The sequence below is a fragment of the Pteropus alecto genome, unplaced genomic scaffold (genome assembly GCF_000325575.1).
Source record: "Pteropus alecto unplaced genomic scaffold, ASM32557v1 scaffold20, whole genome shotgun sequence".
NCBI lineage: Eukaryota > Metazoa > Chordata > Mammalia > Chiroptera > Pteropodidae > Pteropus > Pteropus alecto.
Window position 1 is genome coordinate 36,152,816 of NW_006436298.1, and position 20,668 is coordinate 36,173,483.

At 37.5% G+C, this 20,668-nt stretch overlaps 1 protein-coding gene across 1 annotated transcript in view; it reads left to right on the forward strand.

Annotated features, from left to right (window-relative positions):
* CAMK4 (calcium/calmodulin dependent protein kinase IV) overlaps positions 1-20,668 on the forward strand; it is a 181,628-nt gene that overhangs the window by 108,947 nt on the left and 52,013 nt on the right. The window contains exons 3-4 of the mRNA XM_006913277.1: positions 7,504-7,566; positions 9,511-9,593. Coding sequence (XP_006913339.1) covers positions 7,504-7,566; positions 9,511-9,593 — 146 coding nt within the window. The remainder of the gene's footprint in view (positions 1-7,503; positions 7,567-9,510; positions 9,594-20,668) is intronic.

Consider the following 20,668-nt stretch of genomic DNA (forward strand, 5'->3'; position numbering starts at 1 on the left):
GTCTTTCCCTTCCTTTAGATAAGGTATTTGATCCTTTTCTTTATTCACTTTGTTTATTCCTTTGTTTATTCCATTTAATATACTTCTCATCTCAGATGTGTTCTCCATTTCAGACTGGTTCCTTTTTATAATTTCCATTTCCATTTTTATCCTTTTTATCTCTTTGTTGAAGTTCTCATTGAATTTATCTGCACTTCCCAAAAGTTCATTGAGCATCTTTATAACCAGCGTTTTGAACTCTGCATCTGTAAGATTACTTGCCTCCATTATATCTGGATCTCTGTTCTGTTCTCTCATATAGTTTCTGCTTCTCTGTCTTCCCATTTGGCTGCCTTTCCATGCTGTTTCTATGTACTAAGCAAAGCTCCTAAGTCTCCCAGTCTCATTAACTTGGATTTGTGAAGTAGATGTCCATTGGCACAGTCCTGAGAGGGGTTCAGCTACAGACCAAATTTAGTTCAAGCCTCTGCCACTCCAGGGCCACCTGTCAAGATTCAGCAAGCAATCCACAGATGCTGTGCTTATAGTTGCCTCAAAAGGCCACACCAAAAACCGAGGCCAGCTGCCTCCAGTGTGAGTCTAGGCGCTGCTCAGCAAGGAGCACCTGACTTGCTGAGGATACACCTGGATGTGGCTTGAATGGGGCCCAAGTTGTGGGAGGCAGGGTTTCAGGGAATCTTCTGGGCAGAGAGACCTCTGTTATCCAGTTTGATGACGTCACGTCTATGGCGGCGCTGAGTCAGAGCACTGAGAGCGGGGAGGGCTCAACGGGGAACAATGGATATTGCCCGCACTTCTGTACAGAGCAAGTCTTGCCTTAGCCCTCACTCCAACAATGTCTCCCTGTAAGTCCCTGGTGCCCCCTGTGTGCAGCCAAATCAGCACTGGTGCTCAGAGCGAGCAGGTCCATCACCACGAAAATCCGCTCATGGACTTGGCACCTTTAAGAGGCTTCTGCTGCTGCCACTGCTCTTGAGACTGGGTCTTCCCACATCCTCACCCCCGTCCTACCTTCTGCCGTTGCAGGGTGATTTTTTAAATTTCTCCCTAGTTGTGTGGTTTGTTCATCAAGATCCCAGGCGATTTTTCCTTGCTGCTGCTCCTTGTTTCTGTCACAACCTTGATTTGGTTGCCAGAGGGATGAACAGAGCCTCTATCATCTACACCATTTCCCGCCCCCCCCATATTCTTAATCCTAGGGAGACATACAGAGATGAAAGAAACAGGAGAAAGAGGTGTGTTAAGAAATAAAGTCCTTCCTGTGTTATAGACCACGTTGTTTTCCTCTTTCCTCTCCCTCTGTTAAACCAAACCTCTTTCTAGTGAGAGTCTGGCATCAGCCAAATCTTTTGTATAAACTTTATTCAGTGTATTATCTTGTCCAGGAATATTTAAAGCCTGTTTCATTCACTGTAAAATAAAAGACTGTTCCCTGTCAAAGAATTTCTGGCATCTGCCAGCAGGAAGGCTTATATTTTAGAATCTAAGAATGAAGGAGCAGAAGTAACCTCCCTTGGAGGAACTGCCCTGTTTTGACTGCCTAATTTACAGAGGAATCAGGCTCTGAAATGCAAGTGTCTTTCCGTCTGAGTTGAGATTCTCAGAGCCATTCTTGTCTTTCCTAAACTGTATTCCAACCTTTGAGCTCCTCTTCCATTGGAAATCTCTATTTCTCTCCTTTCTGCCCTCCCCAACGTCTTGCAGGAAGTAGAAGGTGGTTATTAACAGAACTATCAAAAATATGGTTGACAGTTTTCAAAACCAAGCTTATTTGATTGAAAATCTTTATTAGAGTTTTTCTTTCCATACTGAACAGAACAAGATTGGTATTATGCTAGTCAGTGTTGAATATAAAATAGCATATTGGTTTCAACATCTCCTTCCTGTCCTACCCCACCATGTCCTTTGCTCATCCCTGCATCCACCTGTGAAACTTCTGTGTAGCCTCCCCTTCTATTCTCTTCTCCATTGGGTCCAAACTCACACTGAAAGATCTGGGAGAACATTCAAGACAAAAAAACTATCAAATACAAAGTGGAAAGGCCCAGAAGTGGAAATGATCTTGGCTTCTTCAAAAATCATCTCAATGATCAGTGAGCTGGAGTGAAAAGGGACAAAATAGTAGATGAGTTAAGTACAGTGGGTGTATTAGTATCTTTCTAAACCCGCTTCTCCCCAGTCTTCCCCATTTCAGTAAGTGGCAATTCTATTCTTCCCATTTCTCAGGCTGAAAAACTAGCAGTCAACCTTTATACTTCTCTTCCTCTTACACTCCATAGCCAGCCCATTTTCAAATACTGTTGGCTCCTCCTTAAAAATATTCATCCACTTCTTCCTTCTTCATCACTGCCACTTGGGCCCAAATATAAGTGTCATAAAATTAATTTCCATTATCTCTTGCCCAGATAACTGCCATAATCCCTGTTGGGTATCCCCTACTATTACTCTTCCCATCATCCTCATCCCTACAAGATTCAGAGTATCCTTTTCAAACTTAACTAAGGTCATGCCATTTCTCTCTCAGAACCTTCCAGTTGTGTCTGAACTCTCTCATACTAAAATATCAAATTTTTTACCACGTTCAACATGACTCTTCATGACCTGACTTCTGGTTGTGAAAAACCTCTGTCTTCATCTACTACTTTCCTCCTCTGTCACTTTGCTCTGGCTAAACTGGCCTCCTAGCTGTCATTCCATCGCTCCAAGCCCCACCCATAGTTGAGGGGCTTTGTATTCACTATTTCCCTCTCTGAAACACTCCTCCCTCAGATCCAAGTGGCTTTGTCCCATGTGACCTTATGATTGAGACCTTTCTCTACTATCCATCTCAAATAGCACCCTCATCATCCTATATCCCTTACTTCAGTTTTTTTTTTTCTTCTTCTTTAGTACTTATCAACTCTGGACCTTTATTTATTTGTTCATTTTCTGTCTTCACTAGAACATAAGCTTCTTAGGGCATGAATTTCTTAGGAAGTTTATCTATTTTGTTCATTGTTGTATCCTCATGCCCAGAATAGTATCTTTATAAAGCAGATGCTTAAAATTTTTTGCAGAATAAATGGATGAAGTTAATTTGGTACAGGTTGTATATAGATTGATAGATGGGGTAGTAAGAAAATTGTGTTCTCTTTGAGTTGTTTCTACCTTCTCAGGAATTAGAAGCAAGTCTGTGATAGGAGACAAGAGGAGGTAATACTGGAAGTGTGAGGGAGAAAGTGTAAAATGTTTTATTGTAGAGTGAGGGAGCTGGGGGCTTCTTGAGATTTGTGGTCATAAATTTAAAATGAGACTAGTCAATATGATTGTATATTTTCTTCTAACCACTTCAGTTCAGGCACAGACGTGGAGTAAGAGACGAGTAGAGTTAACTAAATGAAGGGTTGCCTGGCAAGAGTAACGGAAGAAGATAAGAGCAAGGGAGTTGCGGGGATGTACAGGTCATTGCTTATACTAACGGGTCATGCATGGACCATGGAATCTAAGCTCAGTAAAGCTAAAGAGATAAGGCCAGTTTAGCCAGAGCAAAGTGACAGAGAGTGTGATGTTTGAAATCGATATTTTTTAAATGATGCAATTGATTAATGATAAGGCCTAGGATGTGACCATGGGCATAGGTTACTAAGGAGGACTGGGGGAAGAGATTGTTAGAATTAAGGAAATAGTGAAGAAACTGAGAGACAAAGATGTTGAAAGTATAGTCCATGTGAAAACTGAAGTAGTTAAGAGTGATGATAAGATCAGTGGTTGAGATAAAGTTGCTAAAAGATGCTAAAATGTTTAGTATAGGAAGAGTGATAAGGAGATAGGAGGATGACTACAAGGAGAAGTTGCAGGTTGTGTTGGCTGATAGCAGATCTTTCAAAGCAGCTGGAATTTTGGAAGGACGAGGGAGGAGAAATTGGATACAGTAATGAAGAACTTGAAAGAAACCCCCTTCCAGGCCCTGTGGTGTGTTTCCTACTGAGACAAAAACAAGTCATCACTTGAGAAGACTATGAAAGAAGTAAAGTAGTCAAGAGATGCCCAGGTTTCTGTTAGATCAAAAAGATAAAGGAAATAATCAGACTTGACTAAAATTCTATAGTTATTGGAGATACCGGCCTCATGTAGGAAAAACTTTAATGTTTTTTATGTGTCCCACATTTGATTTTTGCAAGTTCAAATAGCAGTTCTTAACTTTCAAATCTTGTATGCTAAAACTATCATTCTTAAATTTAACAAAGCTCCAGCTGTCAAGTTTTTTCACCAAGCATGTTAGTGACAACACGTACTTGTTGATATGTCAGAAAACAAGATGCTAAATTAAGCAGAGGTTATGCTTGTGAAAATTTAAAGACGTGTCTGTTTATCCATGAATACTTTATATTTTGCTTTTTCCACAAAGCATTTGAGTAGTGCAGTTCGATATTTTGTATTATGCTCTCTGGTCATTGTTAAAACTAAAAACGAGCCTAAAAAGCTAGAGAAAGAATAGAGAGAAAAAACAGGACTTACAGTTCCAAAGCCTGCAAAGAAAATGAGATGAGGCTGAGCATTTTATGTGGAATACTATTGAACTTGACTGAATCAGAGAAGTAGAGCAGAAATCTCTACTCATATAGGTCACCCCAACCTGCCAAGAGTATTAGAAGCGGCAGAGTCTGGATCTAGGTCTCAATGAAAATAGTTAAGTGGCTCAATTCTACAGTTTTCACTTTTCTCCTTTTTTCCAGTTCATTCTCCACCTCTGTTTCCATCCATCGTTTCCACAGTGCAGAAACTGGCTTTCCTTTTCTTTCCTTAAGTTTACGTCATTACTTTCTTTCTCACATATTTTAAATTGTTCCTCACTTCCTTTCCTCAACTTTCTCAGCCCCAGCACAGGAATATGTGTATTTTTTAATTTTGGAAAATATAGTTCTTTTTTACAGAAAATATTATTTATGTTCAAGTATTACGAGTTTATTAGTGTTATGTTTTAAATTAATAAGTGCTTTTAAAAATTCTGTTTTAATCTCAAATACAGTAAATGTGTATAGCTATTTGGGATTCTCAATAATTTGAAGGGTATAAAGGGTTCCTAAAGTTCAAAAGTTTGAGAACTACTGCTCCAGAAAATTAACAGTACATACACTCCTTTACAAGCACAAGAAACAAGCAAGGCCATGGAGGCTACTACCTTGAGGTTAGATATGTACATGTGAGGAGAGAGAATCTCTTTTCTTCTTTCACTTTGAAACTGAAAAATATAAAATTCTGGTGACCATGTTTCCTGCCATTTGGAAAGGAGAGAGGGAGAGGGACACACTTCATCGTTTGAATCAGAACCCCTGGATTTAGCTATGTCTGAAGATACATTTCCTCAGACTTCCCATTTACATTTGCTAATAAGTTACCTTTTTGACTTAAGTGAGTTTGAGCTGAGTGCTAACTTGTGACTGAAAACGTTTTAATCGATAAATAGCTTGATTTGTGCTATGGCTTAGTGTCTGGTACATGCTAGTGGAGCAGCTTCCAAAGTTCTTGAATCATAAAGCACTGGGTGTACCAAGACGTATGCCTTCCTTTATTCCTTCACTGTTCAAGCCCCAGAGCCTATCCATTTGTTATACCGTCACTTGGTTACTTCTTATCAACTTGTTTTTCTTCGTACACAGTGAATCCTCTGTCTCGTATAACTGCCTCATAACAGTTTTCAGGTATTAAAATGCATAGATCATATCTTCACCTCCTCTTTTTACTCAAAATTTATAACCGATGCTGCATTTTTATATGGGATATTAATTAATATTTCCAGGAATATGCTGAGTTGCACAGACTGGCATCCATTCAACATAAGTAGAATACATTTTTGTTTTGCAGTATTGTGAATTGATTTTAATACTTTAATTTTCTTTGGCAAAATATATTAAAACACCCTGAGCCTCCTAATTGACCATTTGAATGGCCAAAACTTTTATTATAATTTAAGAGCCCTTAGCATGACCGTATGACTATTTAATGTTTTATTATGGACAGTGGTGAAATACGAAACACTTGGAAAACATCTTATTGGAATGGGAACTCTTTAACAATTTCCTGTAAACATGTTTTCTTAGAAACTAAAGACATTTATAAATGGCGACTATTCCCTTCAAGTAAGATACTCCAGGCTCTGGCAAAATATATTTGCCAGAAAAAAAAAAAGAAATATATGTTGCAAAAGAACATATAAAATTTGTAAAATTCCCTTGAATATTTCTTCTTTATTTGCAAAGAATATATCCTTGTTTGTTAATGTTTTTGTTAGAAAATAAAATTTGAAGGAATGCTGTTTGTTATCATCTTGAAAGTTGTGTTTGGTTATAAGCATTGAAACGTGATTGGATTTTTTGGATTTTTTCTTCAGGCCCACTTTTTATTCCTCAGGGCATGTAACTTAAATGGTAGAATTCATTCTCTATTTGAAGCCGCCTCTTGGTTATGCCCACAGTAAGAGTGTAGATATTATCCATATATCGCTTTGATGAGTTCTCTTTGGAGAGGAGGACATTAAAACCCTTCTATTTAGTATATGACTCTTTTAGAGATCTGAAACTCCAGCTCACTGTGCTTAAAAGAGTCAGTCATTGGCCCAGAGAGGGGAAAGCACTCCTAATTTTGGAGTATCCTAAAGTAAATGGTTACTGTTTCAAACATAAGTGACGAAGCAACTAGGATTCCTTAATGACAAGCAACAGAAACTAATTCTGGCTGACTTAAGTAGAAAAAAAAAAACTTAGTGGCTCACATAATAAGAAAGTTTTAAGGGCAAACTAGCTTATGCATAACTGAATCCAATGCATTACATTATGACAACAGGACTTATTCTTCATCTCAGAAATGTTATTTCCTGTGTTGGCTCTGTTTTCAGTAAAGTGGTCTCCATATGGCATAAAAAATGGTCACTGGTAGTGGCATACAATTTTTCATCTCGCAATTTCAGAGCAAAAGAAAATATCTCTCTTTTTTTTATCTATTTGTTGTAGACCAGAATTTCTAGGGAGGGCCCTGATTGGGATGACTTGAGTCTGGCGGGTATCCCTGACCCAATCACCATGGCCAAGGAACAGACTACTCTGGTTAGGCTGGGTTATGGTCTCACTGCTGTGTGAGAAAGGTGAAGTGATTGACAGCTCCAGTGGGTTCGGGATGGAGATCTATAAAAGAAAGGAAGAGAAAGAGGAGGAATAGGTTGAGATGTACTTGTGCCTTAGTGGTAACAGCAATGACTTTTGTAGAAAAAGGGCCATGCAAGGGATCTGACAAGTTGTGACCCATATTTGTAACTAGTTCTACTCTGTGTATGAAGCAGAGAGAAAAGACATGCAACTGAAAAAAGAGGGTGAGGGAATAAAGGAAACACAAGAAAAAAGCTTAGGAATCAGCGTCTGCCAATTACCTGATTCGCCCAGCTGGTTATTGCTGTTTCTGATTCTCTACTGTAATTAAGACATTTCTAAGTTGGGAGTTTCTTTCAGTTTCTTTCATTTTGCTTTGTAGGTGGACAAAAAAATCGTAAGAACTGAAATAGGAGTTCTTCTTCGCCTCTCACATCCAAACATTGTAAGTGGTTTTTTACGTAATAGTTCAAATAAGCTCCAAAGTTACAGAATGAAATATTTGTTTTTTACTGTCTATGCTGGGAATGAGAATGTGATTCTTCCACCACCAGTAAGTAGCCACCATGGCCAGGCTCTTGTTTTCATCTGATCACACTTTTCAGTTCTTTAGCTGAATAAATTTTAAATGTAATATCGCTTGAAAGAGTTTCAAAATGGACAGATCAGCGATATATACCATCTTTATTTCCATGCGTAAAAGGGTAGCTAAATTTTGGATAGTTTTGTTTCACTCTAATAAAACACTGGCTTTTTCCTTCTATGTGCCTATAATATTAATATGCCATTGCTAAAAAAAGCCTATGGGGAAAAAATGCATTGCTTTCCAAAGTCATTTCAGGCTCCTTTGAGAGAGTATCTGCTTCAGAAACAATGTGAAGATTCAAATAAATGCTGTACTTGAATGGGGAAAATGAAATGTCCTCAGAAGTTCTGCTCTAGGCTATGTCCAGACAAAGGCACTGAGGAAAAGATCTGTCGAAAAGCTTTCTTGAGCCAGTGAAGTGAAAAGAACAAAATCATTTTCCAGGCCATAACTTGTTTTTATGAATTGAGCTACTTAAAGAAAATATTTTACTCGTTTCTCTGAGAAAGTTGTGGTGTCCAGGAGAATGACCTGCAATGCTTAGGCTCAAGGCAAAGATCTTAAAACTTAATATGTGAGTTAGCAATGCATTCAGCTATAAATAACAGAAAACTTGAATATAGTGGTCTAAAGAAATATTTTCTTTAGGTTATAAAACATCAGAAGGCAGGGCTTTGCCAATACTGGTTCAGCTCCTCGGTGCTGTCATCCGGGACCCAGATACCTTCCATCCACTGGTTCTACCATCCTTAGTGCTTTCACCTTCATGTTTTCCCTTCATGGTCCTAAAGTGGTCGCTCCACAGTCTTCACAAGCCTTCAGGTCTGTATTCAAGACAGAAGTGGAAAGGCTTCACCAGCAGTCTGATGAAAAGAATTTCCAGCTGCATAGAATTCTCTTCAGATTTTATTGGTCAGAGCTGGTCACAAGATCACCCTTAACTTCACAGAGACTGGGAAATCAAGGAACAGGGTTATCATAAGTGGCTCAGAACAATTCTGATCCATAATTTGAAGCTAGGCACCGTGCTTCTCTAAACAAAATCAGAGTTCTGTTTGCAGCAAGGTAGAGGGGAGAAGGATTTGGGGTAAGCAACTAACAAAATTTGTCACATACGATCACTACTTTTATATTATCCATCTTTTTTTTTTCAAAGAGAAATTAATGTAGAATTTTCCTCAAATGTAGATTAGTCTTAGTCACTAGCTTCTTAGATATATTGCGGAAAATATCCAAAATTGTATGAGTTATCTGAATGTGTTAAAAACCCTGGATGGTCAATTAAATCTCTACCACCACTATTTTTCTGAAGATGTCTTCATCCACCAGCAACTTTTTAGCTGTTGAGAACTCTCCTTTCCATAAATATAGACTTTAACCTGGTAACCTGATCCTGTTCTGTCTCACACTCTTAATTCCACGTTTCATCCCAGGTGAAAAAGGCGTTTGCATCTCCAGCAACCATGATGCTTTCGAATGGTTAGGGAAGTTTGATTTGCTTGCTTTCGTTTTTAAATTCTGGAGCGATTCAGAAATTGAGATATATTGACAAAAAAGTGTCTTTTAACTGTCAAAGGGAAAAATGTAAAAACTCAAAAGGACCCTTGAAGAAATGAGGTAACTGATAAAACAACCAGAGAGTGACAAATGTCTGGCTGCTTGATACAAGAATGCGGAATCTTTATCAACAATGATCCAACATATTATTGTTACAAAGATTTGTTTTAGCCATAGTTTTAGCTATTTCCTTGAAAGATGAAAATAAGGAATCTGTGATTTTTTTTTTTTTATGTCTTTCCCCAGATAAAACTTAAAGAGATATTTGAAACCCCTACAGAAATCAGTCTGGTCCTAGAACTTGTCACAGGAGGAGAACTGTTTGACAGGTGAGTTGGTCCTGGAAATCTAACCACAAAAAGGTTTTGCTTCCAGTCACCAAAAGAGAAATTTACCCTGAAATTTTTCATGATGACACATTATACCAGTTGATAAATTCAACTGAGTGATATTTGGTAAGACATGAGTAGACGAAAATTTGATATGCTTAGTGATTAAAAAGAGAAATATCATATCTATTTACTTTTGCATTTACTTTCCCAATAAAAGAAATTTCTGAAGTCATACTAAAACTAAACGAAATAGTAAGATTTATGAGAATTTTTTGTGAGGAAAATATTTGATGAATATTATAGAAAGTTAAACATGTATTATAATAGTATTCTCTATTATGATCCAAAAGCCCATAAAAATCAATACTCTTCAAATGATTATTTTTAGGCCTATTTTCTCTCTTTAGGCCATGTAAAGAGTTCCAAGTTACAGATTGAAACATGGTCTGTTATATCAAATTATAGCCAATTTAGTTGTCTGTTTATGTTTCATCACTCAAGGTAGAAGTTTAAGTAAGGCAGGGAGTGTGCCTAGAAATCTAGTGGAGCATAAAAGGAAAACGTTTGTACACGAGACACAAGTTTTAAATTTTCATAGCTTTCCTACCTTCCTCGTCTTCTCAGAAGAATCTCCTGTTTACCCTGATGGGCTCTTTGGAGCCTGTTGCTGTGCTCATTGGAGTTATCAAAAAAAAGAACGGAATTGGAAAAAGTCAAAGAGACTAAGTGGGTATATATGAGACATGGTAAGAAGTTGTGCATTGATGTAAAGATCTTGTTGGTTAAAGAATGAACTAAGGAAGAAGTGGGCCTGGAGCACAATAAATTCTCAATAAATATTTGCCGAACGAATGAACAACCGCTATAATGAATGGACTCTGAGAAGAAAGATATTTAAAGCGGGTAGGTTTAGAATGTTGGGAGAGGGACACTTCTTTCCTGACTTCCTACCCCGACTCCACCCAGTTAAATTTGCTGCCTCTTCGAGAGCTTTCCAAAGTACTCATATTGGTTTTCAAAGGTTCTGTTTTTAATGCTATCTACAGCAGACGTGGATCTTCAGGTAGAAAGGAGCAAACTGGCACAACTTAATTGGAGCTATGTATGTATCTTCAACAGATATATTATTTTGTTCTTATATATGTTGAAGAATAACTTACATGAATTACAAGACTTTTTAAAGATTGTTAACATCTTAACTATATTTATTCTGTGCAAATAAATGAATCAATTGAGGGAAGTGAGCATCAGTAGCCTAAAAACATACTTCTTGTGTCATTTGGCTGATAGTCTGACTCACAGTTCTAAATACTGACTTAAGGGACAAATAACTAACCTACAGTGATTTGCTTAACTTCTCTGAGCCTCAGAACAAATTTGAGCAGTTTGTGATATTAAGGAAGCTGAGACACTCTGATCCACACGGTCTCTAATCTGAGACAGTCTGATCACTCTGACTATGTAAAGATAGTCTTGTTCTAACACCATCATGTTCTCATGTGTTTAATCAAGACTCTTCTGGACTTATTTGAATGCTGCCCCAAATTGCTAATAGTAGTTCTTTTTCAACACCTCTTTAGTTAACTCTTCCATGAGCATATTCCTTCTTTTGGTACATTTTGAGTCCATTTATAGTTAGATCTTCTGGCTTTATAGTCATGATGTCTCTCAAAGGAGAACTTACATATTTCTCTGCTAATTATGGTCTATCAGAAAGAAATCTCATGTTCTTTAATTGTAAATAATTGCAGGACAGGAATGTCACACTGAAGCTATTATCTACCAATAATACTTAACTATTTACCTGCATATCTTTATTTGTTCATATTATGTTGAAATCAAGAGTCTCTTTCCTTCCCTTTTTTCCAACCTTTCTTTCACAAAAGAATTCTGCTTTTCTCATCTTGGAGTCTCGTTGATTTGATGGAATAGAGTTCATTCATCTCTAGATAAAAACAAAAAACTAAATGTTGTTGGTAAATTTCATTTACAGAGAAAATGGATGAAACATTCAGATTTAACAGAAGACATCTAAAAAATGGCAGACAGCCAGTAAAGCACTCAACCACTCTATAAACTCTTAGTGATTTTAGACAATAGACTTTTCCCCTTGAATGTTATTGTTTACCTATCTGTTGCCATATATGAGATAAACTTGGTTTCTCCATTATGTTACTTGATTTTATAGTTATCTTTAAAATTATATCAAGCTGAAACTATATCCTGTATTATTATCCATGTATTGCTTTCTTGCTGAATTAAAAATCATAATATACTTTCTTTTTTCTTACTTAGGTCAAAAACCAAATTTATTTAATTGTGACGATAAAAATTCATTTGTGATCTAATGATGACCTTAATAGTATCTAATGAATGAACTAATGGAGCAGTTGATGAAAAGATAATCATGTTAGTACATTATAGTCAAAATGGTTGTCTTTTATTAGCAAAAGATCTATTCTATGGTGCTTCTAACAAAACTAAACATAGTAAAAATCCAAGTGGAATCTGCCATTCAATGTAGAATCTAAATAGTAAATTGTACAAAACAATTTATTAAAATTTTTGGAATAAAATCAATGATTTTTGATGTGTGTCTAAGAAAAAGAAAAAAAAAACTACGAAATTATGATATGTGGAAAAGAAAGCTCCAGAGGTTTTCTGTTCAATCTGCTTGATCCAGCACAACTCTTAGATATTCATTGAACTTTTTAAGTAGACAAGGCATGAGGTTGTTTGCTTTAAGGGTAAATTTCTGAGTTTTGTTTCGTTTTGTTTTAGAAAATGGTTGTATTTTAAGGCAACTAATTTAGCAGTGTCGTTATGCTCTTCTAATTAAATTTTCAAGTAGGTACTTTGTCCTGATTTTTGTCTAACTTCAGTATCAGAATACCTTGTGGATTTTTAAATTGTCTTGTTTTTTCCATTTTCTTCCTGTGTTTTTGCTTGCCTAATTATGCTGTTCAAATGCCATACATTATGTATAAAAGTCTTACAATTTGTGGCTTTAAATGTTGTTACCTTCCAAAAGAGCAGATTTTTTGTAGTTGTTGTTCCAGAAGGCAGTTAAGGTAAGGAACAGATCACTTTAATACAATCAGGTATTGGGCCGACTCAGAGCTGGGCTTCCTGAAGGCGGATCTATTTCTTGTCAGCTATTACTCATAGAATTTCGCTCTTTAAGGGTCCTGATTTAAGCCAGGGGGTTTTGCTAAGGCCCCCCTTCCTTGACAGACCCTAAATGTCAACTTCTGTTCCCTCCACCCTCTGAGAGAGCCAGAAGATTTGTTCAGCTTCTCAGCCTGTCAGCTTCTGATTTAGAATCAGCAAATGCCTTTAAAGGGAAAACAGAGGCATCGGATGTTAAGTTTGCTCTCCTAAATTTTTCTTCTCTACTGGATCTTGACTCCTGAAGCCTTCGCTTCCTTGGTAATTCTCTGATATCTTCAAATATATTTTTAAAAATTATTTTATTTACCTTGTTTTTATTTTTCTTTCCTGGAGGCTGTCAACCCCACCATTACTGAAAGCAAAACGTTGATATATCAATGTAAGACTGTCCAAACCTGTAGAATATATTTATAAGAGTTTATTATAGTTTATTTGAGGCAAACAGGGCACACATCTGGAAGTAAGATCTCAACAAACTGAGAAAAATGCTTCCCAGAATGACAATTTGCAGTACATTTGAACTTCAGGTGGGAGTGTAAGGGAGATTGCATGAACATGGGAGAAAGCAAGGAAGCGAAATCTCTACGATTGGATTACATTTTAGTTAACAAGATTATGTGCTCTCTTGAGGGTGGTTACACTTCCAAGGGGTTTGAAAAAGAGGTATTTCAAAAGTGTGTTAACCTAGATACACAAAAACATTGAACAGGGCTTGCTTAAAGTAAAGATAAACCTTTTATAGGCCCGAGGCTTGACTACTCACATGATCTTCCCAGCTAGAAATTTATGATAAGATCACCCTTTGAGATTACTTTTGTTAAGATTTATTACAGAGCCCCTTTTTTATTCACAAATGCATATGATTTTAAAAGTCCTTTTACAGACATTAGTGGATTTTCTTTTTTAACGTCAACCCTTTGAGGCAAGTAGGATGAAAAGCACTGTCCCCATTGTACAGATGTGGAAACCGAGAATGAGTAAAGGTAAACGATCTTCTCAAATTAAGCATCCAAGCTGTCTTCCAGTCCAGCTCTTCCTCCTCATGTGACCTTACTATCTTTCTTATTAAATTCAGTTTGTCCCTTTTAAATCATTTCCAAGAAAATAAACTATTGTTTGTTTGTTTGTTTTTATGGAGAATTCATGATGTATCAGTTGGTCCTATGCAAAACTATATATGTATTTAACCCACTCAGTAACCCTTTAAATTTGCTGAAGTATTATTATCTCCATTTTTTAAAGAACATAAACTGAAGAAATTGATAAGTCATAAAGTCTGACTTGAAACTCACGTCTGTCTGACTACAAACTTTTTTCATTTCCCAAAACTGGAAATATTCTCTTTTAAAACTATAAGTCATCAATATACAAGAGAAGTAGTTGTTATTGTTAAGGACTATGTATTTAGCCTATTAATTACCTGACAAGTCCTAGTATATCAGTCCTAATAGTTACCTCTACTTCAACATTTCCGGGTCTCTTTACCTTGGTGGAAATAAATAAAAAGATTCCAGAAACAGAATTTGGGAGTTTTCTTGTCCCAATCTCCATAGATCTGTGTCACAGTTGATATTTTGGTTAACCAAGGTCAGAACATGTCTGAATTTCTGGAGACTGTTATGTCAAAAATTAGTCATTACTGCAATTGTCTAAAGTAAAGATATATAAAATCTGTCTAAAAAAGGATAATTAGTTACTATAATGAGGGTCATTTTCACATGCCTATTGGGGTACTGGCAGTGCCTGGGCATTTTACTGAGCATGATCCCATTTAATCCTCACAACAACACATATACAAGGCCGACCCTAACATATATACATTTTATAGACCAGATAACTGTGAATTGGAGTGATCCAGTAACCATTAGATCACTTGGTTTGTACTGAACCTAACAACAACAACAGTTAAAAGAGATTGGACTCAAGTATGTCAGATTCCAAAACATATGGTCTTTCTACCATGCCATGCTGTTGCTATGTAAGCAAATGACAGTACTCTTAATGTAACATTTTGTCCTGCTTGAGCAGTGTTGGATTAACTTAAACATTAATGTATATATAGTTGTTTTTCAGCCATAGATATTTTCAATACATCTTGTCTTTATGCAGTTTTATCTGGCTATCTGTGAAGAAAACATTGAGTCGGACTAGATTTATAGTCTACTTTTTCTAGAAGCTTGACTGTAAAGAAAAAGATAAAGGTGAGGTAGTAGAAGGGACACAGGATAAATGCAGGCTTATTTATTATTTTAAGCTGGCACACTAGCAACACATTAATTTGCTAATGGGAAAGAGCCTACAAGATGGAGAGAACTGTGTGAGAGACTTATATTTGGAACAAAATCCCAGACAAGACACAGAAAAGTAAATCTACAGTCAGAAAAAAAGGATTTGTGTAAGATAGAAAAAGTGTCTTCCTCAGACGCAGAAGGAGTCAAGATGCAGAAAGGTCGAAGGACTTAGAGCAGTCAAAACTACTGAAAAAAAAGAGGACTTACTATCAAGGCTGGGATATAATTCTGCCCTACTTACAAACTAATAAGTTGTCCTATTATACTTTCCTGGATATTGGGAAAAAATATGAGACTCCTGAGTCAGAGACACAGGCCTTTCCTACTCGTGGCACAGCAAGCATCATGAGCATCAGCAAGGTTGTGTCATTTCCCCTGTCCCTTCAAGTTTCACGGGGGCATCATGATAGGCTCAGATGGGTGCCTACACATGGAGCAGGATGTGTTCCAGGAAGAGAAATATCCTAAATGTCTATAAACTGGCAAATGAACAAAATGGACAATGAAATATCATTCACCAGTGAAAAGAAATGTTCCTTTGATATACACTACAATGTGGATGAACCTCAAAATCATTATGGTATGTGAAAAAAAAACACACAGGAAAGACTACATATTATATGACTCCATTTATATAAAATTTCAAGAAGGTGCAAATCTGTAGAGACAGAAAGCAAAGCAGTAATTAATTGCCTAGGGCTGGGAATGGGTGCGTTGGAGTAGGGGAGAGTGTAAAAGGTATAAGTAGTTCAGACTTGATAGGCTCCATTTTTCCAGTATCGTTGTAGAAGTGGAATTTATCTCCTAACAATGGCTTGAAGAGAATGGAATAGGGCATTTGAGGAAAGAAGTGGTGAAGTTTGAAACTAGGAATGTGAGAACAGACAAAGGCAAAAATAAGGACTTTTGAGGAGCACGGAGGATTTGCTGAGGTCAAAGACTATGTTTTTGGAAAGTCTGGTCTGATATTTTATACTGTCGGCTAAAACTCTCCATATCTTTTGTGCAGTTCTTGACAGCATCTTTGTTTCCCTTGGTTTTTATCCTACTTTTCAGTTTTCTCCTTGACCTCTTTCCCGAGATCCCCTTCATCTTTCCATCTCTTAAATGGCCCCCTTTCCTGAAGTTCTTCCTACATTCTCTGTAGCTAAATTGGACACTCTCTTATGACTTCAGCCACATAGGTTAGTGCTTTCTCAGCAGAGGCAAAAACAGTATTTTCAACAATCTGTTAGACATTTCCACATACAAGTACCATAGGCACTCTAAATCAGTCTATCCTCAAATGAACTCAGCATCCTTTCAACTCTTAATCTTGCTTCCCTTCCCTATCTCTGTGAGCTGATTTACCAACTAAACTAGTCATCATTGATTTCTCCATCTTTCCCTCGCTTTCCCCTGACCCCTGACCATAACTCTTTCTCTGAGCAGCTCTCTCCCACTTCCCATTGCTTCTGCCCTTTTGAGCGTTCACATTCTCTTTCCCATTTTAGTGGAATTCTAACTGGCATTAGTTTCACTCTCTTCTGCTCGTCTGTGTTTAAAGCTTAGATTTGATTGGGTCAGCCCAGAAAGCCACTCACTACTTTATGTTCAAGTCAATTCTTGTAAACATGACAACCAAGACCACTTACAGTCTGGCCTCACTGTACAATTATAGCTTCACCACCCATTTTATTTCCTTCTCACCACCATGTTAACCTGAGTACATTGACTTCATTCTCAGGAAGCGCATGGTCTAGAAGAGGGGAAGTAAAAATGTGATATGGACCCTAATGTTGTTTTTTTAATACTACCACCACCCGCCCCCCAAAATTGTATATTAGGGCATATAGAGACAACCACAATATCACAAGATGAAAAATAAAATAAATGAGAAGGGACTAAAAAGAAAATGTAGATAAGGATCAGTACACAAAAAACATATTATGAGATACTTTGCATTTGCTAGAGATTGGCCACGAATTTGGCTGTAAGTATTCATGTGGGGTGATAAATGCTATAATTGGGGCATAAATACAGTACATGGGGCATAAAATAGGGGTCTTCTAAGTCATACACGGCTTTAGGGAGAAATAGAATCTTCTGAGCTGAATCTTAAGTGAGAAATCAAAATTACCAGATAAGGGAGAGAGGGAAGGGAAAGTGATGTCCAGAGCAGGACATGCTGGCAGGGGTTAGATATGCATACCTTAGTCTCCATTTTAGAAGCTGTTCTAGGCAGAAAGCAAGCATTTGCTAGACATTTGGCAAGTGAGTGATTGAATAAACACTGTGCTCTTGGGCAATTTATATAACATCTTTGGGTCAGGCATTTCATTTATAGTATGAGAGAATTGGACTAGGAATCCCCAGCCTTCATTCCCCAGTCTACAATTAGATCTGGCCTCCCCTTTCTCCTGCACTGTCAGCTTTCTGGCATGCACCCACATTGATCCACGATTCCATCACTCTTTCTTAGCTTTCCAATTTAACAGGTGGTAGTAGTATTTTTGAAACTATTTAAGTATATGAATTTAACACTCTTTGAGAGAGTTCTTAGAAAAAGCCGCAATAAAGACCAAGATGCCATCAATGAAATGAGAAAAAGCAGCAAATGGAGCTTATGGATTTACCCAGGGTACAGCAGAATTCATTTTAATGTAATTTTGTACGGAGCAGCATGATGATGTACTGGCAGCCCTTAAGGCTTGGTTTCTAAACTCGTTATTTGGGGATTTTACCCAAGGTCATTCTGTTCTTTAAAAGTACACCTTTTTATCAGGCCATTGTCTTTCTTGAATAAACCTACAGTCATCTAATAACATCTTCATTTGAGAAAAAGCTACAGTTGGTGGAAAGAGCAGTAGGGCCCCTAATGTACGTGCCAGGAAGTCTGAAGGCCTCGGGCTCTGATCAGATTAGCGCTGCATTGCCTGTGCTAACTGCTAGGCTGGATATGTGCTCAATTCAATTTGCAGCAATTAAGATGACAGAAGCAAATGCATGAAAGTCATATTTTGAAGCAAATCCGTAGAGAAAAATAGGTGTTGCCTCTGTTTTCTCATTCGAAAATTTTAAAATGATGAGAGGAAAACGGTTGCAACTGTGGAGAAGAGGAACGTGTGAGCCAACACAGCAAACAGGGGAAGGAAAAGACATGGTCTGGATCAGGAAGGCCCACTGGGGCCAGAGACTCGCAGCCTGGGGGCCTAGGAAAACACACCCCACTGCGCTTCCTTCCCAGATCTCCAGATGTTGGCTAGACCTGTTAGCAGCTGAGAGACCTGTAGGAACTGGAATTCCAGGGCAGCCTTTTGGGGTTAGTGTTGTGATTAAAATTTTGGGAGAGATTTTGTTTTCAGCACTGAGTCTTCTATCCCAGCCCACAATGAAACTGCAACACAGCAATGAACTACCTGGCCCTGGGCCTTTGAAAATGATCTTAAGATGCTGGTAGCATCTTAACTGCCTTCTTATTATTTTATAAATCATGAAAAAGAAATTAGTTTACTAAATCTGAAGAGAAATAGACCGACAAGTGTTTAAATATAAAACACAAAAATATCAACCAGAATTATCCTCCTATTTTTACAGCTCTAAATCCACTACAATGATTGAATATTTCATTGCTTCTAAATGAAAGTCACTCATATATTCTGTATAAAGCTATAAATTCTTGGCTGTATATGTATGGTTCAATTTCATTGGGAATTTTTTTGAAATTCCGGCTAAATTTTAGATATGAATTTATGTTGCTTCATGAAACAAATACTACTCTATTTTGATGAATTTGAATCACTTCGATTTTGTTCAAAATAAGTTTCTAAAAAGATTCATATTATTACAATAGTATCTGTAACTATGTAACTCTGACTTTATTCCTAAGGCTGGCAATTACCTTTCCACCTATTGCATTTTGCTATGGGAAGAATCTATATGGCTGTTCTTTCACTGGATCCATGGCCAATGTACCTGTGATGAGAATCACCATCTAGTCCAGTGCTTTTGTTCCCTGTGATAGGAAAATAGACAAAAGAGTTATCCAAATATCCAGCCTGAAATTTTTCTGGCATCCATTTACTTAGCAATTAGTATTGATTTCACAAATATTTATTGATTGCCTACTATGAGCAAGGCTTGGAGCTCGGCTTCATGGATGATCAAAGCAACAATTAAGTAAGAAGGCTAAGAATTTTGCCACCATATCCTGCAGAAGGCATTGGATCAATATATCTACTGTAGTCCTTCTGCCTAAATAGAGAGAAAAAGATTGCAAAGACTTTATTTTCCTTGGCTTGGTCATTAATGTCTTCAGTTATAATCTTAGCTCTAAGTTATCACTGCTATATTGATCTTTCTAGTCAACCATGGATGGCTTGGGTGGTAGCTCAACTTATAAAATATTTCAAATTGAGTGAGTTCCAGAAGCCTAATTCTGTGACACTCTGATGAACAAATCAACTGGGAACAAAGTTCCTTTTAGCAGAAGGAGTCTGGAAGAGAAGCAGTCAAATTCTGATGGTAGGTCCAAGCTATGGTGTACAGAGTTCACACCTAGTTGAGGTAGGAAAGGCACCTGCATTCGTGCTCCTGCCACACATGTCTACTCTAGAGATGTTCCTGACAACAGAATTAATAAACTCCTTGGCTGTACAAACCTTAGGATAACATGTATTGCATCTATGATGATGTGTTTTTGTTAATAATTTCTCTACTATCTGTGGTCTTGTCTGGGGCAAGACCCAAATCTTATCCTTTATATATTCAGCAACTACTGGCTCATATTAGACAGAAATATTGGTTGAATTTCACTACCCCATCCTCACACTCTCACCATAGTCTTGGTCCTTTTTCTTAGAACAGCCTTCTTCCTCTCCAGTCCCAGGCTCCTCCTCACACCTGTCCCAGCCCCAGCTCCTACCCTCCCACAGCTAGAAAACATCTCTACACCATTCAGGTTTGAGATGAGATATAGCTACCTCAGGTATCCTCTTCCCACCCAGAATGGCCTCCAAAATAGATTACCTGCGCTTTCTAGGAGCTCTCAGGCCATTTTCTAATACCTCTGTCATAGCATATAGCACATTGTGTTGATTATTCTCTTAAACCAAGAGAAACCCCATGAGTGCAAAGGCCATATCTGGTTCACTACTGAATGCCCAGCATGTAATTCATTCAAAGTTCTCCAGTCATTCCATAATATTTATTGAATGAATGAATGAAAAATCTGTTAGACTGCACACTCTCCATTAATTAGATGAAATATTTTGCTAATTTAACATATATTATGGGAAATTAGTAAAATTTTCATGATCTGTTCTTCTTAAAGCTACTGCTCTTCCCTCCATCCTACCTGAAAACAGCTCCAAAGAAAATTCACTCTTCCAGCCAGCCAGTCCCTAGACATTCACACAGGACGTGTACTGAACACAGGTACTTAACCTTAATTTAAACTCAAATGAAAATACATAAACACCATATTTAGGCCAAAGCTTCGTAATAAAACAAACTATAGAGAATAAAGTCTAGTGTCTGAAACACTGCCTCTTCAAGGAGTGGGGATGCCCATGAGAGCTCATGTATATTTAGCGGACAAGGAGGGTTCCCCATCAGTGAGGCCGCACATAG